Source organism: Trachemys scripta, chromosome 6, assembly GCF_013100865.1.
Source record: "Trachemys scripta elegans isolate TJP31775 chromosome 6, CAS_Tse_1.0, whole genome shotgun sequence".
Classification (NCBI taxonomy): Eukaryota; Metazoa; Chordata; order Testudines; family Emydidae; genus Trachemys; species Trachemys scripta.
The window spans coordinates 60,219,446-60,247,138 of record NC_048303.1 but is presented as its reverse complement, the minus strand read 5'-3'; the positions used below and the strand labels follow the sequence as shown (position 1 = coordinate 60,247,138).

At 38.5% G+C, this 27,693-nt stretch overlaps 1 protein-coding gene across 1 annotated transcript in view; it reads left to right on the top strand.

Annotated features, from left to right (window-relative positions):
* ST8SIA4 (ST8 alpha-N-acetyl-neuraminide alpha-2,8-sialyltransferase 4) overlaps positions 1-26,008 on the top strand; it is an 85,139-nt gene extending 59,131 nt beyond the window's left edge. Inside the window, exon 5 of the mRNA XM_034774294.1 lies at positions 24,540-26,008. Coding sequence (XP_034630185.1) covers positions 24,540-24,822 — 283 coding nt within the window. The 3' untranslated portion in view covers positions 24,823-26,008. The remainder of the gene's footprint in view (positions 1-24,539) is intronic.
* Positions 26,009-27,693: the final 1,685 nt, after the last annotated feature.

The following is a 27,693-nucleotide window of genomic DNA, read 5'->3' as shown; positions in this document are numbered from 1 at the left end:
CATGATTTGAAAAACACTGTTCTACAGGACGTATAAGAAAATCCTATAAGATTTGTTCATGTTATCGTTTTAAAGTCGATTTTTACATTAGATATTTCAGGAGTATTAGCTCTAATCTTACCTGGTTTTGTAGGAGGTCTTGGAAGATGTATACTGTCAGCTCTCACACATTACTGCATAGGTGATCATGAGGTATAGATGATGTCACCACAGGATTCTGACTGGTACCTTTTAAAACTCACTACAAATCACAGGATTGCTTACTACTTTATATGGAATTTTAAAAATAGCCCAATCCTGTTGCCAATAAATCAATGGGAATTCTGACATTGGCTACAATGAGAACAGGGCAGAGCCCTAACAATTGTAAGCTAAAACAAATTGTCCTACTGTTGAAAATGCAGCAAAAATTCCAATCAAGGGGGCTTAAGTATGCCTTCAGATATGACCCATAACAACTCCTGATTTCAGTGGGAGTAGTGGACATATATTTGAAGGAAGGATTTTGCTCAGTCTTTTTTTCTTTTGATAGCTCTAACATACAAGTCAAGTAATAAATAATCCATTATTCTTTGTGTAACACATTCTAAATCTGCTGTTTTTAGTTTACATGTAGATTTTTAAGAATGGTCATTTGGGGATCTGTTTTTCATATAACACCTATTAATTTGAAATAGTAAGAGGAGACTTTTTAAATGCAAGCTGTGGGCTTGGTGCCTAAAAACAGAGTTAACTGGTCATTTAAAAGTTATGACCATTACCCCTCTTTGAGACTGTGACTTCCATTTTTACTCTATTTCCTGATAGAAATCACACTTGAAAATATACCCAAATTCACATGAGCTCTGTGTAGAGAATGGGAACGGGAGTCTTATCTCATGTAGTTTGCCCCCATCAAAACATAAAAGTACATCAATGACAATGTTGAGGCATAGAAGTTACTGCTAGCACTTTTTTACTTTTTAAATTTGGTTGCTGTTTGTGTGCTAGAGATGGGACTGGGGGATTTCCATTGAGAATTAATAATCATTTTCTGCTGTACTGTTAAACACTATCTGTAGAAAGAATCTGAGATAAGATATCATTTTTAGCAAATGCAGTAACCATTTTCCACAGTATCAGGAGCATGAGTTTGTGTGTCGGTTTCAATCTAAATGTGTGCACTGTTGCCAGAAAACTTTGCAAAGAGGAAGTTGTGGGTGTATCAGAGTTGTGCCAAAATGCAAAATGGGTACATCTTACACTCATACAAAAATCATGTCTTCAAGTAAAACTTGTAACACCCACAAGGATCTTAAGATGTACATGTGTCGCCTGAAATTGGTATGACTTTTATCAGAGCGGTATCCAGTTTCTCCTTACATTCCCACACATAAATCTACTTCAGCAAACCTTTGAAACTCTTAGTAAGGAAGACTCATAATCACAGGTTTCTGGTGCTTAGGCACAAAAACCCTTCTCACAAGACATGGTCTCAGTGTTTGTTTCTTTCTGTCTTAGCAGAAATGTCAGTCACAAAAAGATCTGTTAAGGAGAAACCTCACAGGAGAATTTAGACAAGATCCTTGTAATGGTCTCCAGTTTCATAGTGAGTCTAGGAGCTTCAAGCATGATGCACTGGTGAATGCCGGCCACCAGCTTCAGTGACAGAACTCCTGGCCTGATTTAGCACACATTGAAGTCAATGAGTGTCTTTCCAATAAGTCAGTGGGCATTGAATGGGGTCTTCACAAAGGAAGCGAGTCACTGGTTAAATTGATGTCTCCCTAAATCCCTTGGGTCATTTCACAGCATGACCCAAGGTGGAGGGAGACAATGGGTGGGAATCTGGGCCTGAATGACTTGTCCGAGGTCAAACAGGAAATCTGTGGCAGAGCCAGGAATTGAATTCCCTGAGTGCCTTAGCCAGGAGACCTCTATAAACAGTTGTGGGTATTCTGGCAAAATATTTGCCTACTAATATAGTTAAGAAAGGGCAGATTAAAAAAGTAGTTCATGGGTTTACGAGTGTTAGGCTTTTTCTGTTTTTGTTTTTTTTAATTTTTAATTTTTATAAACTTCTGGGCATGGAACGTCTGGGAACTGTGCCAGTATGTACACACACTTAATTTCTATAACATTGATGACTTGAAGTTGAATAGTTTGAATTGAAACTAAGGATCTCGCTTCAAATTAGTATTAATTATATGGTTGTTGGTAAATAAGTAGGGCCATTGGCAATATACAATGACTTGCAGCTTATTTATTCAACTAGACATTTTAGTATTTGCTTGAGGGGTATAAGCAACAAAGCAAATAATATTTGCATTTTAAAAAATATTAAAATAGATTTGCACAGTTTCATTTTTAAGACTGTGATTTCCATGTAGTTCATTGGAACTGGTTAGCTAGTTTATTGGAAATTAGTCATGACACTCTTTTATTGAGTTGATTTATAATAGTAATAATGGGCATCTCTCCACTTGGACACCTTTGTACTATATTAAAAACCCATAAAACTTGCAATAAGAAAATAAAACAAATTATATAATAAACCACACACATATACACACACACACCCCCTTATATTTGCCTGACAAGAATTAATAATCGTATAATAAAGCCCCTCAAGCATGCTCCATTATCTCAATTTCCCAAACACCCAATAGAAAAGATGGGTTGATACAGAAAGCTATCAAATCTGGGTTTTGTCAGACCAATGAAGGAAGCTAGTCATGGGATCCTCATGGAGAGCATGCTGCCAGCCATCCCTGCTGTGCATCACAGATTCTTTTGTGGTTAAGTGGTTGCTCAAGGAATTAATAACGGTATCTAGAGCCTTTCATCTATATGTCACAGGTTTCTCTCTGACCTAGTCCAGCAGTGATTGGCAGTCATTGTCAACTGGTGGCTATGTGGCCTGTATGAAACAAGTTGGTGGTCTTGGCCTAGTTGCTGTTCACAATTGGTGCTAATTACACTTATGTTAGCAAGAGGTCAGAGACTGAGTGGACATGGAAACCAGGAAGTAGACTGTGGCATTTTGGCATGGCAGTATGTGGAAGCTAGTGGTGCCTGTAGGTGTGCTGTATGTGTTTTATGGATGAATAGAGAACTTCACTTTACCAGGCTGTCAGTTTGGCATCTTTCACAGCATTAAATTCCAGTAGGTTTTGATTCAGTAAACCATGCCTTTTTAGGAAAGCGGTTAAGCATATGCTTAACTTTAAGCACGTGTTTAAACCCCATTAACTTCTGTTCGTAAGGACTCTGCTGAATCTGGATCCTAGATTGTAACTTGTACCTCTTTGGTTATTTAAGTTCTTTATTTGTATACGTATCCACCATGGCTAAGGCTGTGAGTGTTTCAGGGAGGTCACGGATTCTGTGACTTTCAAGGACCGCCGTGACTTTTGCAGCGACCGAAGCAGCTGACCCCAGTGCCACCCGAGCAGCTGGGGCGGCCCAGGGCCAGCCACACCGGCCACTGCTCAGGCAGCCCCAGGCAGCTGGTTCCAGGTGCTGCCCGGATCAGCAGTCTGGGAGCACCGGCAGGGCCCAGGCTGCTGCCCCTCACCCGGAGCAGCAGCAGCAGGGTGGCCCTGGGCTGTCCCTCCCTTTCCCCTAAGCAACAACATTGATTCATAGATTCATAGATTCTAGGACTGGAAGGGACCTCGAGAGGTCATCAAGTCCAGTCCCCTGCCCACATGGCAGGACCAAATACTGTCTAGACCATCGCTGATAGACATTTATCTAACCTACTCTTAAATATCTCCAGAGATGCAGATTCCACAGCCTCCCTAGGCAATTTATTCCAGTGTTTAACCATCCTGACAGTTAGGAACTTTTTCCTAATGTCCAACCTAGACCTCCCTTGCTGCAGTTTAAGCCCATTGCTTCTTGTTCTATCCTTAGAGGCTAAGGTGAACAAGTTTTCTCCCTCCTCCTTATGACACCCTTTTAGATACCTGAAAACTGCTATCATGTCCCCTCTCAGTCTTCTCTTTTCCAAACTAAACAAACCCAATTCTTTCAGCCTTCCTTCATAGGTCATGTTCTCAAGTCCTTTAATCATTCTTGTTGCTCTTCTCTGGACCCTTTCCAATTTCTCCACATCTTTTTTAAAATGCGGTGCCCAGAACTGGACACAATATTCCAGCTGAGGCCTAACCAGAGCAGAGTAGAGCGGAAGAATGACTTCTCGTGTCTTGCTCACAACACACCTGTTAATACATCCCAGAATCATGTTTGCTTTTTTTGCAACAGCATCACACTGTTGACTCATATTTAGCTTGTGGTCCACTATAACCCCTAGATCCCTTTCTGCCGTACTCCTTCCTAGATAATAGCTAGAGGCTCAGATACCTCCTCTATTAGCTCCTTGAGTATTCTAGGATGCATTTCATCAGGCCCTGGTGACTTGCAGGCATCTAACTTTTCTAAGTGATTTTTAACTTGTTCTTTTTTTATTTTATCTGCTAACCCTACCCCCTTCCCATTAGCATTCACTATGTTAGGCATTCCTTCAGACTTCTCAGTGAAGACCGAAACAAAGAAGTCATTAAACATCTCTGCCATTTCCAAGTTTCCTGTTACTGTTTCTCCCTCTTCACTAAGCAGTGGGCCTACCCTGTCTTTGGTCTTCCTCTTGCTTCTAATGTATTGATAAAAAGTCATCTTGTTTCCCTTTATTCCCGTAGCTAGTTTGGCGGGGCCCTGGGCTCCACTGCACCCCAGCAGTGGCAGGGCCTGGAGCACCCACCTCCCAGAGCAGCAGTGTCCAGAGGAGCGCACCCCACCCCCGCCCCCCAGCGCTTAAGATTTAGTTAGGTATAGTTTTAGTAAAAGTCAAGGACAGATCAGGGTCATGACTTCTTGTTTATTGCCCATGACCTGTCCATGACTTTTATTAAAAATACCCGTGCCTTATCGTAGCCTTAATCATGGTGGTTCTGATTGGCTAATAAAAATACACTGACAACTGGGATATATAACTGCAAAATCCATAGTTTTATATCTGATTAATATGTCCTGGTTTATTATATTTATCAAATCTAATTCTCTGTAATGAATATTTTATATATAATAATCTCTAAAAAGGAGACCTTAAATTGTCTTGATTTAAAGAAAAAGTGGTCAAATTTTCAGCTGTATGATTGTAGTTGTTCTAACAAACAACACCAAATAATAATAAGTATGTGTTTCACCATATGTATCTGGAACAGGACATTTATTTTAAACTTTATGATGTGTAGTTTTGAACTTCACAGATCTAAAAAGTAAAGGCTGCTAACCACATCCTTAATGTATTGAACATCATGCAGTGTATTTTAATTTTTTACATTTTTCCTTTTTATCTTAGTGTTGACAGTGTGTCCAAAAGGGAGATATATTGGGATATTTTCTATAGAGAAAACACATTTCTTGGATATTAGCATAAGAGCAATTATCTGTGTTATTAGGAAAGACTAGAGCTAATGGTGGAAGGTAGAATCAGTGCAAGTTGTTAACTTTAATTATACCACTCCAATGGTACGCTTTTGCAATTTAAAAAGAACAAAACATAGATAAAAGGTAATTTGTGATAATGCTTGCATAAAATAGTAAGATTCCCAAGTGTGGGTTGGGTTTGTGTGTGTGTGTTTTAATGCATGTTTTAAAAATTACAACTGAAATATACTGTTTATTGCAAAGCACTTAGGGATCAGCTAATCAGACTTCTGCACTGGCAGAATATTCCTAACACTATAATTTTGCAGTTCGATTACATCATGCTGTTTTCCTAACTACTCTTACTGCTGGGTTATCATCTCTCGTCAGCCAAAAGTTGTCTGTTATTCAGTAGGGGAGTACAGCTCTTCATTCTATATGGCTTTTCCAGAGTGAGTGGTGTATGGTTACGTAGTCTTGTCCATTCAAACCAAATATTGTTTTGCTACAAACCATGTGATATCCATGCCTCATTCTATTTCACACCTCCCTCTCTTGCAAATAGAGATCCCCAGGAAAAGTGAGAACTACGGCCCCTGTGCAACAGAGCACTTAAGTCATGTTTAACTTGAAGCTTGTACTTACAATCTATTGATTTCAGGGAGATTTGACACTTGCTGAAAGTTGAGCGCCAGTGCTTTTTTGAATCAGGACTTGTATTAGCTACAACATAATTTGTGTGACCATCATTTAAAGGCCACCCCCCTTTGCAACAAACAGACCATTTAGTCTAACAAAAAACAATCTTTTAATAGATTCGGATGAATTTGTCAAAAAAACATTCATATGATGGCACGGGACACACTAAAACTTATGGGCCAGACTCTTGCCCTGGCTGCATCTCTTTTGAAAGCTTAAGCCCCCATAAAACTGCCTTATAGAGATTGCTGGAGATTCCTCCTGATGGGGGGCGGGACAGGGGGTGTAGAGACCGTGTCAGGAAGAGGTAAGAAGGTGGGATAGGTGCCTAATCCTCTGCGTGATTCCTGTGTGAGGCAGCACTCCCAGAGGGACATTTGCAGCCAGCACAATTAAGACTAACCCTTAATCTACAGTAAATTATGCCAGGTGTTGATTCTTGTTTAAGAAACTTAGTACACGCTAATTATGAATTACTAGGCTATGTCTTCACTCCAGCTGGAAGTGTAACATGCAGCTTGTGTCGTCATATCTGCTTTAAATCTATCTAGTTTGCTAAAAACTGGGCTTCAGTGCGGGCAAGCAATGCCACTATGTACCCAGTGCAGTGGGGTGGGTTTGCACAGTTTTGTAAACAACATTAGTCTTTCATGCAATAAATGTTTACTTGTCTTTTATGAATATGTTCCTATCATTTTGCTTTTAGAAATAGCTAGTATTACTGTACTTTAAAAAGTATCCTTTGTCCACTACTTCCTTTTTTACTCTTTCATTCACTCTTTTGCACATTTCTTTCCATCTTCGTGTGTGTGTGTTTACACACAGCATAAGTCTTGTCATTCTTGAAAGATGAGGACCCATATCTGAATAAATGGAGAATTATACTTGACTGATAATTTCAAACATTACTATGGATAACTAATTAACCTCAATAAATTAGTTTCTGGGTAGAACGTGTTATCTATTTATCTGTCTGTGTCTAGATCTCTCTAGTTTCTTGCTTTTAGCTTGTTAACTTCAATAGACTAGAACCTCTTTATTTTATATTTAGTTAGGTTTTTTTTCTCTTATTTTTTAAGTTTTAGGGTCTTTTTATGCAGGATTACCAACCTAAGAATGAAGGCAAAGTATGAAATATAATTTTTTAAAGTGTGAAATAAAATACTGCAGTGGATTTTTTTGTTTATGATTCTCATAGTATTACTGATGTAAATATTCTTATCAAAGATAAAAGTAACAAATATTGCAATGAGTATCAGATTAGCTACTATAGTGTCAGTCAATAATAGTTTGACTAATTCCTCTATTCATGTTACTTTTGTTTCCAAGTCATGGTTATTATACTCTTCATCTTTTCACAAGCATGTTTTGATGTCTGTCTCATTATCTCTTTGCTTGTTCTCCCTTTTCCTCAGTCTTGTGCTGTTTTAACTCTCTTACAAGTATGCTTACAGAAGGAAAATGAAATATTTAAAGTATATCTAACAGAAAAATCTAGGGATGCTGACACTTACTCATGTGAGTAGTTCCGCTGACTCCAATGGGACTACTAGCATGAAAAATGACTACTCAATAGAGTATGTGTTCGTGGGACCAGGCCCATTGTTTCTCCTAATTTTAATCATAACACTACTGTTGCTGCCAAAGAGATTGGCTTTATGCTTGTGCTATCAGCATGCTTAACTGCTCTGACCTTGTGTTGAATTGGCGCTTCAGTGGACTAAGGGGTGTAGTAGTTCACTAGCCTTTATCTTCTGGAGATTTTCATTAACAGCTGATTTAGCTCACCAGTGAAAATGAGCTTAGAGATTTTGATACAGTCTCTAGTGTATGTTTAACCACATCAAAAGGAACTGTACAATTCAGCATCATTTAAAGTCTGTGATCTGAGGAAACAAGGGCCTGGAACAGCAGAGATGTGTCCTAATTGAGGTGCATTCACCGAGCTACGTGAGCAGTGTAGCACAGCTCCTTGTTCACATTATGCTATTGTCCGAGCTATTCGTTGGTCACTTTCATGAGCATCAGCATTAACCCACGTCTCCAGGAAGTATTGCTACCTTCTACTTGTGGTTTACAGGAGGCTGTTGTTATGTTTTATTAGTTACATAGTGCCATAAGAGTATGTGATTCGTAGAGTGCACTTGGCGTCAGACTATCCAAACTTCTTGAAGGTTCTGCATTTGTTAAAAATGACATTTTTGCCAGTTGCTCAAGTTGCTTCAAATTCTGGTCTCTTTCACTAATTGTGAATTAAGATTTGGATAAACATTAATTTGATGCGACCTGACCTGATGTGACCAGACTGAAGAAAGCTCCTAGCTCCCTCATATCCCCATCCTTGTCAACTCACACACATACATTTTCATCTCTCCTTTTTGACCGTTTGGCTGTTTTACTTTGCAGAGCTGTTTTTCTGCCTTAAAGAATTCCAAATATTTTCTTTCCTGACTTTTTGTTATTAAAAACATTTTAATCAAGTGTGATCTTAGGCCCTGATCCTGTAAATTCACACATGCTTAACTTAGCCTCTGTGGTATCCCTAGCCTCTGTTTGCCAGAAGCATCTAGCCTCTGGTTGCCAGAAGCTCGGAATGCGCCACAGGGGATGCATCACTTGATTACCTGTTCTGTTCATTCCCTCTGGGGCACCTGGCATTGGCCACTGTCGAAGATAGGATACTGGGCTAGATGGACCTTTGGTCTGACCCAGTATGGCCATTCTTATGTTTACTACCACTGGACTACTCACAGGAGCATATGTGAAAAGGTTTGCAGTATCAGGGTACTTAGCAAATAGAGTAAGAAAACACTAATGCTGATAATTTTCAACCAATATTAATGCATGTTTTGTTCACTATGTGTAGATACAGTCCATGTCAATCAAAAATAGATTCAACTAATTTCTGTGCTTTAAAAGAGCAAACTTGCATTCTCTGAATAATCAGTGTTCACAAAAATATTTTGCAGAAAAACTCTTTCAGGATTGTGCATGTGTGTGTGAGAAGAGAATTGAGACCAAAAAAGAATTAAATGGGGAACCTTTTGTAATTTCACAGTAACGATTTATCATTTTTAGGACCAAGAATGTGAATTGATGACTTTCTTTGGACAGTTGTTTAAACCCAAAATCTGAGGCAACACCCAAAGCAATTAAAATACAGTTTTTGAGATGCACAGATAAAGAAACTTGTGAGGAAGATAATAATCAAGCATTACCAGGTTTATATGTACTTCAGTGTGTCCCTTAAGTGTGTGAACAGATGGTTGTGGAATGAATAAAAAGGACATGTGAGCAACATGGGCCAATCAACAATTTAGTATGTGGCACATCTGAACTTCACCACTGATGGGAAATGCCATTTCTTTGGAGAAACTAGTGAGGTAGGCACTTTCTTAAGAACATAGTGACAATGCATTAAGGAATAGAGTTCACATTCGTTGCCAGTGCTACATCAGTGGAAGACATTTGCCTGCCGACCTAGCTTCTGCTTCTCACCGAGGTGGCGTAATTATGCCGATGAGAGAGCGCTCTCCCATCGGAATAGTGCATCTTCACCAGACATGCTACAGCAGCACAGCTGCATCGGTGCAGCTTCGCCGATGTAGCATTATAGTGTAGACTTGCCCTGAGGTCCAGACAGGACACAGGCCAAATCCACAAAGGGATAGGTGTCTGGCCACCCAGTGGAATCTACAAACCCGGAGTTAGGTGCTCAGGTGAGACAGACAGGGGAACATCTAGTTTCACCTGGTTTGAGGATCCCGCTGTGGCTTAGGCATGAGATAGGTACCCAGGCCCCTATACTGAGGGATTGTATGCATGCCCAGAGCCAAAATCATAGGTGCTTAGGGCACATCTACAGCAGAAATTTAGGCACCATTGGATTTTAGGCACCTCTGAGGGTTAGGTGGCAGTTTAGTGGGGATTGCGAGGTTCTCAATGGTACCTACTTTTTGGATTTTAGGCACCTAAGTCCTTTTGTGACTCTGGGCCTCAGGTGCTTCCTAGGAATTTTGTAATCTAGGAAATAACCTCCTTTAAGCAACTGTAATAAAGCTTTCAGCTTCTAACCATATATCTAATTGTTGTTCTGCTGATATAAAATTGTATCATTAATAATGAGTTCCTGAATTGGTTAATTATTGAGATTTTTAAGGACATGCAAGTGTTTTAGAGACTGGTTATGTTGGTAGACTAAGAAACAGGTATGTAAAATGAATCTGATATATAAAATGAATCTCTAATTTCACCCTGGAAGTAAAAGATCTGTAATCAGAATAAATGCCCACTATGAAAACTAAAATTAGAACACAAAACTAGAAATTAGTTTTGATTAACAATATACATCCTATCTAAATGGTACATTGAAAATGAGAGGTGAGATGAACAATTGAGAAATCTGAGAGCGAGCAATGAACTCCATCATATTAAAGTTTTTCATTTTGATAAAAGCAACAAAATTAACAAAACACTTAGGTGGAAAAGATATAACAATGTTATCAGAAATCCTATCTAGCCAAGGCACAATAGTATAATCTTGCTGAAATAAGTGAAGAATGTGTAGAGTATATTTGAGTCCTATATAGTTTAGAAAGGAGAGATTATCCACCTATGTTCTTTATAATGGTGCACACCATTATTAGAATGACTCCAAAATTTCATTAGACCAGTGGTCTGCTTTCCCTTCCTCCTGAAGCAGTAGAAGGTTTTTTTGTTGTTTTGTTTTTTTAAATGTATTTACTTTCTCTCTACTTACCTGTCTCCTGCTTCTTTCTCTCTCTCCCTTTTTGCCTGCACTGCTTTTTCTTTCTTTTCCTTTTTTGCAGTTCAAAATATCAGCTGAGGAAATGATAATTGGAAGTGAATTTAACACTTTGTTCTGAGGGCAGAGAGATTTGTGGTCCTTTATTTCTGGTAATGAGTTTCAAAGCCTTAGCCTTGTTTCCAAATAAGACTTTTCACCTATTCTCAGGATCTCCATCTTTGAACTTGGCTGCTTCATAGTTCCTGAGGAATGTCAAGGGAAATCTTTGTCTTGGAAAGCATCTGCGGTACATTGGGCCAATTCCATGGAAGGCCTTGAAGATCAGCACAGAGATGTTGAATGCTGTCTTTAGCTAATAAATTTGGGCCTACTCCTGATCCTATTGCCATCAATAATAAAATTCTCATTGACTCCGTTTTGAGCAGGAGACAGATCCTTGATGATTGACTGCATTTATTTGACAGCTTCTTAAAAAATACCTTCATGTTTCCATTTTAATTGTGTTATTTACTGTGGCACAGGGTAAGATTTACACAAATTTTAGATAAGATTAACATATTTTCTTTCTAAAATAACAAATGATAATTTATCTTGTAGCACTACATTTAATGTAAAGGAAAAACAAGCTTTGTTGCTATGGCTCCACAATTACAGAGGAATAGCCAGCATACATTATTTAACCATTCCTGAAAAATACATGTTATAGCACTTTTAAAAAAAATATCTATTTAAGAGTCTATATCTTAATAGTCATAACTACTCCCATAGCTTGCTATCCTTCTAATATTTTTATCTAGGAGAAAACAGTTTTGCAGCTTTTTATATGTTAGAGTCTTCTAAGCATCTAGTTAGGTGGTTTTGTGATTTATCACTGGAGTTCTTAGGTCTGGTAGATTGTGGTCTAGTTTAAATGTTCACTTCCGGTATGAGGCATAACTGTTAATCACATGAATAGTTGCATGTAAGTCAGCAGAACAACTCTCATGAGGGAGGATTGCTTTCATGAGTAGAGGCTGCAGATTGAGCCTTTATCAAGACAACAATCTGTATTGTTTTTACAATGTGTGCTGAGTGTATTTAGGTCTTTTCTGAGTTAAATAACCCTAAGCTGAAATAGTTTTATGCATATATGTTGATAATTATTTAGGAGACATTCCAAGCATGTTAGTATTTTGCTCCCAGATTGTCTGCCTTTGGGTAGTTCTTAACAACATTAGTAACCAGAAAAGTTAACTTGGAAGTTTGAGGATAGAAGTATTGCTCCTACACCAAAAGCATGACATGACAATTACATAACTTTTAAGACGATCATGTTGTTCTTATTTTGAGATGTTTATCATTTTGGAGGCTGAGTCTGTACTCTTTCCGCAGAAGCATATGGAATAGATTTCTTATTAGTATTATGCATGGCTTGCAGTTGTAAATATTGCAAAAGGAAATCATTTAGAGGCTCCTTGGAATGGTATGTCTAAGTTCATGTTGAGTTCATTTCACCTGTGCTTGAAAAGTAATATAGGATGGTATTTTGCCATTACATTTATAGTGTGACACGTGTGTTTGATCTTCTAAGAGAGATCAGTACATTATTTTTTTTTAAATTCATCTAAAACTTGTTCAGCAGTGAAGTCCAAATTGAACTAGTTACTGTATCATGGGTCAGCTTGTCCATGTGGGATCTTGTCTTCTGAGCTTCTAACAATCAATTTTAATAATTAAGACTCAATTGACACTTCAGCAGCCATTATGGGATATCAGTCTATTCTGGTTGTGTTTTATTCAGCGATATATAGGCTTATATTGTGATATATATATATATATTGGTCATGTAAAGTTAGCCATTTGGAAAACTTCACAAACAGATTATTTTTTAAGAATCATCGATGCACCTACTCTTCAGTGGGCTTTTTAATGTTAGTGTGGATTTACACCCTACTTTAATATACACAGTAAATTCTTGTGTGGGAGCAAGACAATGTACCTGAATGAGTAGGCTTACAACATTTTATTTTTAAACTTGCCTTTGATGTTTTTGATAGTGTACAGTTCTAGCTCATCTGGACATTCCTGAAAACATAGAGCTAAATTCTGTTCCCCTTTAAATCATAAATTCTGCAGGTCTAAATATAGACGGAATTTGTCCCAGAAGTTTCAGAGCCACCTTAAAAGGGAAAAAAATGTTTTCAGGTGTTTTGTTTAACATGGACAGATAAAGACAGTGAGCAAGCTTCAGCTGAAATAAAGTGCAGGTAGATGACAAAGGTCATTTAAAGCTCATATTTGCAGTTTCCTAACCCTGATGCTGCTCTGCACAGGGCCATCTTGAAGGCAGTTCTAACATATGCTAGGTTATAAAGGCAAGCTAAACGCAAGTCAAAACACAGCCAGAGGTTGGTGTGGTTCAGCTGCATAGTAGTCAGGCCCCCTGTCTTTTTGCCATGCCTACTTTTCCACGGTACACTGGTTGCAGGGAGGAGTGTGTGACATAAGTGCCCGTACATCACATCTATGTCACTGGAGTATCATCCTTGTACTAAGGTGGTCTTCTCTAGATGATTGGCTAAATTTGTTCTCGGCCCAGATTACACCCCTGGAGTGCTGTAAACCAGCTACATTATAGCAGAGAATTTGGCCATTATTTTTAAGGTTGTACAAACTGAGCTTTAATATATTGTTAGATGTTTTGTCACAGTCACTAAAACGAACATTTGAAATGTTTAAAGTTCTCCATAGTGGTGATTTAAGATGAATACACAGTCTTCTTAGCACATTCATGCTTATTCATAACAAGATATAGTGCTCCTGTAACTTGGTTGTCTTTACAGCTTCAGTCACTGATTTTTTTTTTCCTTCATTCTGCAGAAGAACAAAAACACTATCATCAAAAGCCCAAGCTAATGGTCTTTTCATTCACCATCTGCTTTATAAACAGGAACCTAAATGTGCCTGAAAATATTTAGCAGAAACCACTTGGCACCAAGTCAGGTCAAAGAAGGAGGAAAGGGGGCAGTAGCATTGACTGAGCTCATTAAAGAGAAACTAACAGTTTGAGCAAGTGCATCTCCCTTTATTAAAGTGCATCATTACTTTTGATAAAAACAGTTGTGTCTTGTATACTAACTGCTTAAAAATGCCATACAATAAATATTGCAAATTAGCTCATAGGTAAGCATTCAACAGTGCTTCTTGTGCTCTCATTGTACAGATGTAATTGGCAACAGTTTAACCTCTCCTGAGCCCTGGTACCATGGAGGAGGAAGCTGCCTGATTCAAATGAAGAAGAGAACAAAATCTGTAGAGGGGCATAGGCTGGGACCTGAAGTCCTGTGGGAAAAAATAGTATGTTGTGCTATTTTTCATTAGCCTATAACAGCATGGGCTGTACTTCAGTGGGGTTTCAGAATGCTACAGGACATGTGCCAAGAAAGTTAATGTGCCATAGTTTGATAGCCAACAGCTGATGCTGTTACATTTTTTTTTAAGTTTACTCTTGGTTTTTTAGCTATGCTGTATTTTCCATCCACAACTGAATAAAATGGTGTAAAATATATGAAATAAAATCTACCCTCACCACCATTTTCCATTTGATTTCACCCTTAATAACGTCAGTTCAGATTTTCAGCTGTTTACCTTCTCATGCAGGAATATGTAATAATTAATATGGCACAATTTTTGCTAGTCACAGTACCTCAGCATCTTTTATCTTTTATCTTACTGGGGTGAAACCACTGTGCTGAAAGGCTATCTCAAAACTTTGCCACACTTGAAAAATGCAAGATGGTGAGGACATGGCACCATTAGACAAATCCATCTTTACATCACCTTTCCACCATGATAGGACTTCTCCAAGTCTGTTGTCCATGAAAACTTGATTCTAAGTGTGTCTGCCAGACTTGTTGCCAGTCACTCCTCTCCTAAAATCTTGTACCTGGGACTTCTGCATCATAAGTTCAGTAGAAATTATGCATTAATGTGAAGTAATAATCCTTAATGCTAAACACTGAAAATGTAAACAGGTCTCATTTATATACATATTTTTGTTGTGTTCTTTCTGATACATAAAAAAATTACCTCATAAATCTTTTTAAATCTTAATATTACAAAATGCAAGGCTTTAATGGCCAATTCAGCTTTCTATGTAGTATACGCTCAGTATACTAATCTTTGTTTAATGCCATTAGCCAAACAGTATTTTGCTAATGACTTCTGTTTTAAGATGACTAATCAGGATATTTAAATTGGCAAATTGCTACTATATACATCCATTTTAAGCAGATATGCAAATGCTTGCTGTTATTGCTTTTTGAGAGGCATGAGGAAGTTTGGATGGAAGTAGTTGACTTTTTCACTGCCTGTTGCAACTTTAGGCCAAGAATGGGAAAATTCAAAGGGAGAGGGTATCTTGTCATCAGGCCTATGCCTGCTGTATGCTTCCTAGGGCTCCAAAAGTCAATATTTGATGTGGATGACTTTCTCCAAGAAGGACTCTGATAATACTTCTCAGTGGGAGTAGCTGAAGTACTCAGTTAACAAGAGGATTCACAATCTGTGACAGTTCAATGGAACGTGAGTTAGCAGCTGGTATGGTGGAAGAAAGGTGGGATTTCTCTGTTTCTTCAATAGCCAGGACATAAGCTTGTATTCCTTGTATTGGGGCATGTCGATATCTGTTTATGCTTTCGGTCACTGATTCACTTTCTTCCTTTGCACTTTTTTTTGTCAGAGATAATCAGAAAACCATAGAAACCCTTGAGAACTTTGGGGAAGGAGCAAATATTTCAATGCCAGAATATCAGCCGTTGTGGTTAATGATAACACTAACACTGAATGGTCATAATGACCTACTTGGTCTTCTGTTTTACGGCCTTTTGATGAGTGGAAGTAATATGCAAGGATGTTTTAGAATTTGACTGAATCCAGGAACTTCTTGTTAATAGGGCTGCTGTGTCTTGCCAGGAGACTTGGGAGGATTCTGATCTTAGCCTGAAGGAGACGACAGTCTGTTCAGGACTGGTGGTGTTTCTTGTTTTTGCTATGTCCACAGCCAGTTTGAAAATCAGGTCTAAGACGTCGATTGCTGTGAATGTAGGTCCAGAGATAACCTGTGAAAAACTAAAGATGCCTGCTGCATTTTCCAGATCCTGAGTAGAGCTGCCTTTTCCTTTGCTACTTGGAATTCTTAATCTTACAGAGAAACTATACTCTCAAACCATACTCCTAAAAATAAATAAAAAGAGGCTGTCATTATAGCTTAGATTTAACTGAATGTGTTCACAGGCAGGAAGGGAAAGGTGCAAAATGGTTATTGATCAAACAATTTTTGCAACCTTAAGGAATTTCCAAAAATTAAGCCTTAATTGATCTCATAGTGGGGCAGTTATTCTCGTCATTAACCATTTTAGTCATATAATCCAGACTAAATGACAGAGGCCAAGTAGATGAAAAGGTCTATTTTAAAATCAATTCAAACAGTGATTGGGATCTTGGCTTTGCAGAGGTGAGATGTGATCATTCCTGATTAATTACAAATCTGATTTCTAAAGAAGGCTGTAAGCTTCAAACTGCTCTAACCTTTTTATTCATTTCACATCTTGTGTCCTTTGGATCTGTATTTGAGTTGATCTCAAGCTGCAAAATTCAGCTACATATTTAAACCAACCCCATATTTTGAGTGTGAAGTTTGGACCCAGGTCTCATTTGTATGAGTGGACGAACATTTTTCTCAGTATGATTTGGATAAGAGTTTTGACAAGTAGAAGAAAGTTTCCTTGCAGGTTTTTAATTCCTACTGTAAACCCTACTAGTGATAGACTTTGGCATGCTGGGGGTGTTTTTCATCCTAGCTGTAATAGAATATTCATCTCTGTCTCTTGGAAATAACTTGTACTAATTCCTTGTGCCAAAAATACGGAACTGTCTGTATATTGCAGACTTATTTCATGAACATTTAACTCTGCCATTCTTACTAGAGTCCCCAGGCATCCGTTTTTTGACCGTAATGCCTGGTCGAAAAGGGACCCTGGTGGCTCCAATCACCCCCCTCCCCCGTGCCCCTACCCCATCCCAGAGCCCCCTCCTGCACCCTCAACCCCTCATTTCTGGGCCCACCCCACAGGCAGCACCCCCCACTGTAGCCCTCACCCCCTCCCACACCCCAGCCCCCTGCCCCAGCCCAGTGAAAGTGAATGAGGGTTGGGGAGAACGAGGAGGGAGAGGGACTGGAGTGAATGGGTGGTGGGGCCTCAGAAAAGGGGTGGGGTGGAGGCAGGTCCTCATGGAAGGGGCGGGGCAAAGGTATTGGTTTTGTACAATTAGAAAGTTGGCAACCCTAATTCTCACATGAGTGAAATTCACCCAGGGTAAGAGGAGGCCAAGGAAGGTTCCCAACAAACAAACAAACAAACAAAAAAACAAATGGAAGCACCTGGTTGGGCTTCTGAGGGAAAGGCAGCAGTGTAGTAAGTAAGCAGCTTAACTCTGCAACCTCCTGCATATGGAGAGCCTGCCACACCAATTCTGCATAGCCCTGCAACACCTGTTTCTGCTGAAACTAGATCCCTGGGTTCAGCTTCAGCCTATGTTGAGCAGGTATCTGTATCTGTGGCTTGAAGGTCTTGAACTGACTATTGCTCAGTCTGAAGTTGTTTTCAGCTCAGGGAGCCTAGCATTTGTTAAAACAAAACACGACAATAAAAATTGTACCAGTTGTAAAATGCTGGATCAACAGAGGGAATATCTCAGAGGTCTCTCCTGCCTAAAAATGCAGGTTAATGAAAGCATTCAGAATAACACATAGTACTCTGCAATTATCATAACCACATACCATAATATTCACTTTCTTAATTTGCTTTCATTCATACGCCTTTTAAACTAAACAGATTCCTGAGTCTTTCTCTGCTGTCTTTAAAGTGTCCATGACTCAGCCTGGAGCTGCTTTCAGTTCACTGAACCTGTCAGCTTTTTAAAACTGTGTGAGTGCAACAGGAATGATGGGGGTGGGGGAACGGAATGGGGAGGGGGAGGGAAGGTTCTTTTTCCTTTTAAACAAAGGCCAATTTTTTCTGAGATGAAAGAACCACCATCCAAGCCACAGCCACTTCAGAGACTCAGACTGCAAGTCTGAAAAGGTCAATTTTAACAGAATGAATATTTTTAGGATTTTGGAGTTTCTGATGCTTTTAAGACACTTTTGATATTAAAGGCTAAATTTTGCTACTCTTACTTATGTGTGTAAACACATGTATTCACACGAGGTCCCAATGTTGCTCTAAATTAATACAATCTGTGTATCTTAAAAAAACCCCAACCACACTACCATAAGTATGCACTCCAAACCAGCATTTCTCAAATGCGGCCACTAGGGGCTTTTCATGCAGTCACGAAAACCTCCTGCGTGGTGATGGGATGTGTGGAGGGCAATTATCGACCTTTCCCACTCCCTCCCAGTTGCTCCTGCATGCACTGCCCTGCATCGCCTCTAGAGGGCAGTGCATGGACCACAATGCTGATCCCCGGTCCCAGCTGCACAGCAGCGGGCTCTGACCCCAGACTTCAGCTGTGCAGCCCCCAGCTCTGACCATACAGTACGTGCGCTGACCCCCAGCTCCGGCCATGCAGGCTCACCCCCATCGCCCTGGGCCCCACTGCCTTCCCTGGCCCCACATTCATTGTCCCTGGCTCCGCTGCCTCCTCCTGTGGCTCCCCCTCCCCCCAGGCTTAATTTGTCCTGGAGCTTGCTGAGAAAAGTAATATTAACAAACATACAAGTATCACTTTTCACAGCAGACTTACTAGCTAGCTGGGAGGCTGTGATAAATGATACTTGTATGTTTGTTAGTATCACTTATCACAGCCTCTTAGCTGGCTACTAAGTGTGCTGTGAAAAGTGATATTAACAACGATACAAGTAGTATTTTTATTATTGAGTCTGCAAAAAAAACCTACATAAATAAATTACAATGATTTGGATGCGTGTATAAGCACATGTATTTGTTTTTTTCCTAAAGTTAATTAAGTGTTTTAGAGAAAAGTATCAGCACGGCAAGAGCTGGTGGCCACACTCTGAAACGACCAAAAAATGTGTTGTGAGAACCTTTGCTCCAAACAGTAATAATACTTAACCCTTACAGAGTGCCCTTTACCTCTTCAAAGTGCTCGACAAACCTTAACTAAGTGTTTGAGCAAGCATGAGCCAGTCCTTACCAAGCCACTAATACGCCAAAACCTTATTTAATGAATATGGCCATATTTTTCAGAACTAGGTGCCTAAAGATAGGAAGACGGTGAAGATTTTCAGTTAGATTCCTAATTCCCTTTGACTTTCCATGTAGTCCACCCAACTTCCATTTGTGTCTTTGAAAACGCCCCCTGGTTCCTAAAATCCATATTTAGGTACCTATGTAAAAGTGACCTGATTTTCAGTGGAGCGAGCAAACATAATCCCATTAACTTCAGTGGAATGTATGGATATTCAGCATAAAAATCAGACCACTTTTGTTTGTTTCAATTAATAATAAAACTTAGCTCTTGTTTAGCACTTTTCATCCAGAGATCCCCACATCTTTTGCAAAGGAGGGTAAATGTCATTAGCCCAGTTTTATAGATGGGGAAACTTTTAAGTAAATATATATGAGCAAGACAAAATGTAACTCTTGGTCTGCAGTTATGAGAGCTGTGCAGTACTGTTATGCCTTGCACTTCATGTTTTCATTCACTCGTTTTTTAGGCAAGAATGATATGTGAAACAGCCTCTGTGCTTGTCAAAGGTTCAGTGTGAGGCTGGTCTGCTTGGGTAGTAGAATGGCAAGCTAGTGTGGAGGTAAAGGTTTATCATTAGAGAATAACATGCTGTCTTCATTGTTCAATGGACGGAGCAGGTTATCTGAAATGTTTTTCAGCACCTGCTTGCCTTGAGAGCTTGTTAGAATTTGGAACTCAAACTCATGTGCCTGGCCTCTCTTTAACCTGGTGTTAATATAAAAATTAATATAGCTTAGAAGAAAATAAGTTGACCTAATGAGTCATTGTCAGTGTAGCTGTAGCTCTATCTTAATGTTATGTGGATTAGTTCCATTGGCCCTAACAAAAGTGTTTCCTTTTTCATAAACCTGTGAATTGCTGGCACATCCATCTCTTAAAAACAGACTTTGGCAAACCTGAATAGAACCAAGAAAATAAAATTCTGTCAAAACATGGTTCAACTCAGTGCCTTCTCCCAGAATACAGTTCCGTCAGTTTATTCAAAATGTACCAGAAAACAGATGTGAATGGTCTTCCAATGGAGTGTCATCAGTCAGGATTTCTTTTTGGCACGCAAGAAAAAAAGCCTAAATTTAGCTGATTCTTCACATTCTTGTGTTTCTTTCTCTGTCACTCCTTGCATCAACTTTCGCAGTTGAGAGGCTCTATCTCATTGCCAACATATGCTTAAAAAAACCTGAGAAACCTGTGATTAATGACATCCAGAACTAAGCCTGCCAAGATGTATGTTTGTCTCTGTTGCGTTTGGAAGGAGAGCTTGCTGAAAACCAAAGAAACAGTGTAACTACAACACTGCACAGTATTTTAGATTAGAAATTAGATACATCACCTTTTGGTAACATCTTGATTTCGCGCACAGATTTGTCTATCAAGTCTGCAAAAGCATGTTCAGATTTATGAGGGTTTTGTTAGTAAGTATAAAGATATCGATCAAGGATAGAGGTAGTTCATTTTAATGGTGAATTTATAAAAAAAGTTGCAATCCTTCTGATGGGGAAAAGGAATAGTCTCAAATTTGTAGTAAACATGCAAACGAGTTAAAGGGTCAGATTACTTTAATAAAAATGTCCTTTATTTTTCAATGAAACAATGAATCAGATTTTACAAAAATACAGTTTTGCCTTCATGTGTTTTCTTAAGTGAAGCTAAAGGTCGTTACACAAAAATGTTTATAACTGCATCTACTTTTGCACAAGCAATTAATTTGCATATTTGTGTGTTTTAAATTGGCTAATGAGATATTTATTTATTAAACTGGATCTTTCTAAGTACAAATGATCAGATACATGTCTACATGACCCGTTTTGCCTATGCTGTTACCTGATAATTAGAACAGCTACATGCATATTTTTGAAGAATAGTCTAAAAGACTTTGGCCCAAAGATTTGAACTATTTCATAGTCAAAGTGAACTATTTAGACATTTGTTTGGCACAGATACTTCCTCCTATCTTAGTGTTTAACTATAGCAAATGATCCTGATTAGTAGGTGCTAATCTTGAATCAGTGGTTCCCCCAGCTCTGACCACACAGTACGTGCGCTGACCCCCGGCTCCGGCCATGCAGGCTCACCCCCATCGCCCTGGGCCCCACTGTCTTCCCTGGCCCCACATTCATTGCCCCTAGCCCCGCTGCTTCCTCCTGTGCCCCCCCAAGGCTTAATTTGTCTTGGAGTTTGCTGAGAAAAGTAATATTAACAAACATACAAGTATCACTTTTCACAGCAGACTTACTAGCTAGCTGGGAGGCTGTGATAAATGATACTTGTATGTTTGTTAGTATCACTTATCACAGCCTCTTAGCTGGCTACTAAGTGTGCTGTGAAAAGTGATATTAACAACGATACAAGTAGTATTTTTATTATTGAGTCTGCAAAAAAAACCTACATAAATAAATTACAATGATTTGGATGCGTGTATAAGCACATGTATTTGTTTTTTTCCTAAAGTTAATTAAGTGTTTTAGAGAAAAGTATCAGCACGGCAAGAGCTGGTGGCCACACTCTGAAACGACCAAAAAATGTGTTGTGAGAACCTTTGCTCCAAACAGTAATAATACTTAACCCTTACAGAGTGCCCTTTACCTCTTCAAAGTGCTCGACAAACCTTAACTAAGTGTTTGAGCAAGCATGAGCCAGTCCTTACCAAGCCACTAATACGCCAAAACCTTATTTAATGAATATGGCCATATTTTTCAGAACTAGGTGCCTAAAGATAGGAAGACGGTGAAGATTTTCAGTTAGATTCCTAATTCCCTTTGACTTTCCATGTAGTCCACCCAACTTCCATTTGTGTCTTTGAAAACGCCCCCTGGTTCCTAAAATCCATATTTAGGTACCTATGTAAAAGTGACCTGATTTTCAGTGGAGCGAGCAAACATAATCCCATTAACTTCAGTGGAATGTATGGATATTCAGCATAAAAATCAGACCACTTTTGTTTGTTTCAATTAATAATAAAACTTAGCTCTTGTTTAGCACTTTTCATCCAGAGATCCCCACATCTTTTGCAAAGGAGGGTAAATGTCATTAGCCCAGTTTTATAGATGGGGAAACTTTTAAGTAAATATATATGAGCAAGACAAAATGTAACTCTTGGTCTGCAGTTATGAGAGCTGTGCAGTACTGTTATGCCTTGCACTTCATGTTTTCATTCACTCGTTTTTTAGGCAAGAATGATATGTGAAACAGCCTCTGTGCTTGTCAAAGGTTCAGTGTGAGGCTGGTCTGCTTGGGTAGTAGAATGGCAAGCTAGTGTGGAGGTAAAGGTTTATCATTAGAGAATAACATGCTGTCTTCATTGTTCAATGGACGGAGCAGGTTATCTGAAATGTTTTTCAGCACCTGCTTGCCTTGAGAGCTTGTTAGAATTTGGAACTCAAACTCATGTGCCTGGCCTCTCTTTAACCTGGTGTTAATATAAAAATTAATATAGCTTAGAAGAAAATAAGTTGACCTAATGAGTCATTGTCAGTGTAGCTGTAGCTCTATCTTAATGTTATGTGGATTAGTTCCATTGGCCCTAACAAAAGTGTTTCCTTTTTCATAAACCTGTGAATTGCTGGCACATCCATCTCTTAAAAACAGACTTTGGCAAACCTGAATAGAACCAAGAAAATAAAATTCTGTCAAAACATGGTTCAACTCAGTGCCTTCTCCCAGAATACAGTTCCGTCAGTTTATTCAAAATGTACCAGAAAACAGATGTGAATGGTCTTCCAATGGAGTGTCATCAGTCAGGATTTCTTTTTGGCACGCAAGAAAAAAAGCCTAAATTTAGCTGATTCTTCACATTCTTGTGTTTCTTTCTCTGTCACTCCTTGCATCAACTTTCGCAGTTGAGAGGCTCTATCTCATTGCCAACATATGCTTAAAAAAACCTGAGAAACCTGTGATTAATGACATCCAGAACTAAGCCTGCCAAGATGTATGTTTGTCTCTGTTGCGTTTGGAAGGAGAGCTTGCTGAAAACCAAAGAAACAGTGTAACTACAACACTGCACAGTATTTTAGATTAGAAATTAGATACATCACCTTTTGGTAACATCTTGATTTCGCGCACAGATTTGTCTATCAAGTCTGCAAAAGCATGTTCAGATTTATGAGGGTTTTGTTAGTAAGTATAAAGATATCGATCAAGGATAGAGGTAGTTCATTTTAATGGTGAATTTATAAAAAAAGTTGCAATCCTTCTGATGGGGAAAAGGAATAGTCTCAAATTTGTAGTAAACATGCAAACGAGTTAAAGGGTCAGATTACTTTAATAAAAATGTCCTTTATTTTTCAATGAAACAATGAATCAGATTTTACAAAAATACAGTTTTGCCTTCATGTGTTTTCTTAAGTGAAGCTAAAGGTCGTTACACAAAAATGTTTATAACTGCATCTACTTTTGCACAAGCAATTAATTTGCATATTTGTGTGTTTTAAATTGGCTAATGACATATTTATTTATTAAACTGGATCTTTCTAAGTACAAATGATCAGATATATGTCTACATGACCCGTTTTGCCTATGCTGTTACCTGATAATTAGAACAGCTACATGCATATTTTTGAAGAATAGTCTAAAAGACTTTGGCCCAAAGATTTGAACTATTTCATAGTCAAAGTGAACTATTTAGACATTTGTTTGGCACAGATACTTCCTCCTATCTTAGTGTTTAACTATAGCGAATGATCTTGATTAGTAGGTACTAATCTTGAATCAGTGGTTCCCAAACTTTTCCATACCATGACCCATCTCACAACAAAAAAAAAACTTAAGGCCCTGTCTCATTAAGAAAGAGGGTGTAGTTGTTACCCTCTGGACCTGTTAGCAATGCCCCTGAGGGTGGCAGTCCCCATCACCTAGGTAAACTGGTATTCTAGGTCTTCCCCTCATCTAATGTCTATGAAATAATGTAAAAAGTGTCTTTTCAAAATGAATGAAATCTCCTTTTATAGCTTTTGGAGCTGGCAGTTCCAGAACTCAAGTGGTTACTGCATTTTGTCTTGGAATTCCTAACTCCTAGTATACAGCTGAGCCAATGTAAAGCTTCAGTTCAGGAGCAATACCTTGTGTTGGTCAAGGCTTCAACTTCCTCCTCCAAAAAGAAAGTTAACCCCTTTTAAAAACTTGTGAACTCCTTTCTCACACAAGTGAGCAGTTACCTACACAGGTCATACCACTGAAAATTAATGGAACTACTTTTGCAAGTAACTGCTCACCATCTTGCCCTAAAGGAGAAGAAACCAGCTAATCTGTATATATATCTATTCCAAGGAAATGAATGAAGCCCATAAAAACATCCATGAAAGAAAAATAATGTATATAATTAAGATAAACTAAGTGCATTTCACAAGTTTTGTTTACAAGGAGTTGTATGTACATTTCATGACTTGTCTTTTTCTTGTTTGCTTTGTAGTTACTGGCTGACAAACAAGGTCCACATCAAACGACCCAGCACCGGTCTCCTCATGTACACGCTCACAACCAGATTTTGTGATGAAATTCACCTGTATGGGTTTTGGCCTTTCCCAAAGGATTTCTATGGAAAACCAGTCAAATATCATTACTACGATGATCTAAAATATCGATACTTTTCTAATGCCAGCCCTCATAGGATGCCATTAGAGTTTAAAACTTTACATATGTTACATAACCAAGGAGCACTGAAATTAACAACAGGGAAATGTGTACAGCAATAAAGCACATGTAAAGTACAATATAAAGTACAGAATAGTCACTTCATCATAAAGATGTTGTGAAAAGGCAATGGGATCCAACAGAGGATATATTTCAATACCCACTAAGCCATTGGGAAAAGGAAGCTTACCTGAAGTCCATGACCAGCTGATATTATACCTGTAAAGTGCTATAAAACTAAGATATCTTGACTGCAAGGGTTCAAGTAAGTGCCACTTTCACTAAGAACAAAGCTTGAATGTATAATCAGTAGTGTTTACAAGATCCAATGATGCATTCATCGTCAATTAAAGAAGAAGCAAATAGTCCATTTAATGCTGACTTGCCACCACAAAATTGAGCAGCTTATAGAAGAAATACCCAACAGATGGAATCTGTCCTTGGGGAAATAAAACAGCCTTCGTCATCAGAAATCATGGTGGAATTAGTGGAGAAAGTGATGTCCATAAGATTAAATAGAGCAAGTAAATGCCTTCAGTCAGGGGACTGTTTGACCTTGTATTATAACCTCATTGTTTTGTTGGTGTTTTTTCTGATTGCTGTTTTATTCATTTGGGTATTGGAATCCTTAAAGGATTTTATGAGGACAATAGGAACAATTAAAAATAAAATCTTCAAAAAGTTGTATTTGAAGAAATAAGTTCTTATTGGGGGGAAATCAAATACTTAAAAAGTATTTATGTTGTATCCTGCTGTTGCACAACTCTAAACCTCCAGATTGCTTTTTTTAACTACGGTTGTCAGTACCAGCTAAACAGAACCACTATGAGATTGGTAATTTTGAGCCATTCTTAAGGAAAAGTTTCTGTTACTTGCCAACTGGAGAGGACGTACTTAATAAGAAGGTGCCCTTACATTTGGTACCAAAGATTACACTGATTTTTTTGTATACAAATACCTTTGTTTTTCTTTTCATGCAGAAAACGTACATTTAGTACTGTGTTGCTGTGCTGCTGAAGGAAAAATGTTTCTGGGTATTGTTGTTTACTGCAATATATGTTGCCTACTTTGTTTGAATGAAGAGCCTCAAACAAATTCCCTAAGCTGACTTTGTCTCAAGTGATTTGTTCTTTAGAAATATCCAAATTGTTTTTATTCCATGCACTTAAACATGAGTGTGATTTTTATTTCCATCGGAGCAAAATTCAGTTTTTAATTACTGTAATAAAAACATTATGACATAGTCAATGGGAGGTTTTAATTATTTGGAATCTGTTTTCTTTTAACCAAGATGACAAAGAATTAATGTAGCAAAATTTTGCAATATGTAATATCCCCTGTCATATTGGAATGGGTAAAAAAACTGAATGGAAAATAAAGCATAAATTGAACAAAGTCCTTTTTAAATCTAAATTTCTCACAGTGTTGGACAATATACCTGTCTTGTATCAGTCCAACATGTTGATAAGTAACTGATGCAAATAGCACATTGTTGTATTATTCCAATATCAGTTCTTTACTTCCAAACCTCATTCATTCATTTTATTACTCAGAATAACTGCTCTTGTCCTGTACTTGTCCAAGAAAGAGATTTAGCAGTGGCAGAAGGAGAATCTTCAGGATCTAGTACAGAAGAGTCTGTAGTACCATTTCTTAGTCTGTTCATATCACAGACTTGGGTAATTAGAGTGATTGAATGCATTGGAGTTAAGTAAAATCAGAATATTTCCTTTTTAGAATGTGTATATCAGGAAACTTAACACCTGACACATGAGCAAGGATGCACCTATTTAAAAAGGGGAAGAGCTAGTTTAAAGAACTTTACTCACACCTTGCTAGAGGAATGACTGTAGCCAAGTGAAGACCCCCCTGATCCCAACTGCTGGTCTTGTACGTGATGGTTCTAGTGGAATGAGCTCCATATCATACTTTCACTCTGATTGCTCCCTAATGACAGTGGGGTCTGAAGCCTGATTATGTCTCCAGTCATGTGTGTCAGGCTCCAGAACTAGCGCTTAAGAAAGTTCTAAGAGCATATCTTTGCCTTGTTGACTAACTCCTCCTTCCCCCCCCCCCTGCATCTATCCCTAAAGGATAAATTTTGTTCCTAATTTGAGGGTCCAGGATTCATTACACATGGCAGAGGAAAGTCTATGATCATGCAAGTCCACTAGCCAGACTCCCCTCAGAGGAGGACACAGAACTTATTACTGCAGCTAACAGACTGAGGTTTGAAGGCACAGCTGTCCATCTCATAGACATAATCAACATTTCTCTCTTGCCCCCACCAAGCTTTCCTGCACAACACTTGTTTGCTTTGGCTTTGTGCTGGGGTCCAAGATTTGGCCTACATGATCATGGATTAATACCTTTTTTGTTTTGTTTTTTTATTCCAGAAATCATAGGGGAATCACTTAGAGCTACTTGGCAGCACTGAATGGAACGTTTTTAACTTGGGTTTGAAAAACTGCAAAACTGTGTAGGGTAAACATTAAAGATTTGCATTTTAAAACAAATATGGATGATATCCTTGTTAACGGTAAATATGCATGAAGGTTGTCTTGTTCCACCCATTATTTATAGAATGATTGACTGTCCACTGAGAGATTTACTGATATCCATCTCAGAGAAGCTCAGAGTAGTGCCTTTTTAGCTTATTCACATACCTTTATTACTACATAGTTGTGGTCTGTGAATTTGGTCTCCCTGTTGAGATGGCAGAGTCTACAATCAAAAAAGGGCTTCCTCGTGGATTAAAACTGTTTTTTTTTCTGCCCCATCTCAGGAAACTTTTTAATACTCCAGTATGAGTTCAATGAAGATAGAGAAAGTTCAAAGTAGATGGACATGCTTTATTTCCCATTGCACAAAAAAAAGAAAAATAAATCGCCTTTTTAGTAGACTTAGGGAAACCAGTGAGACCTAGAAACAGA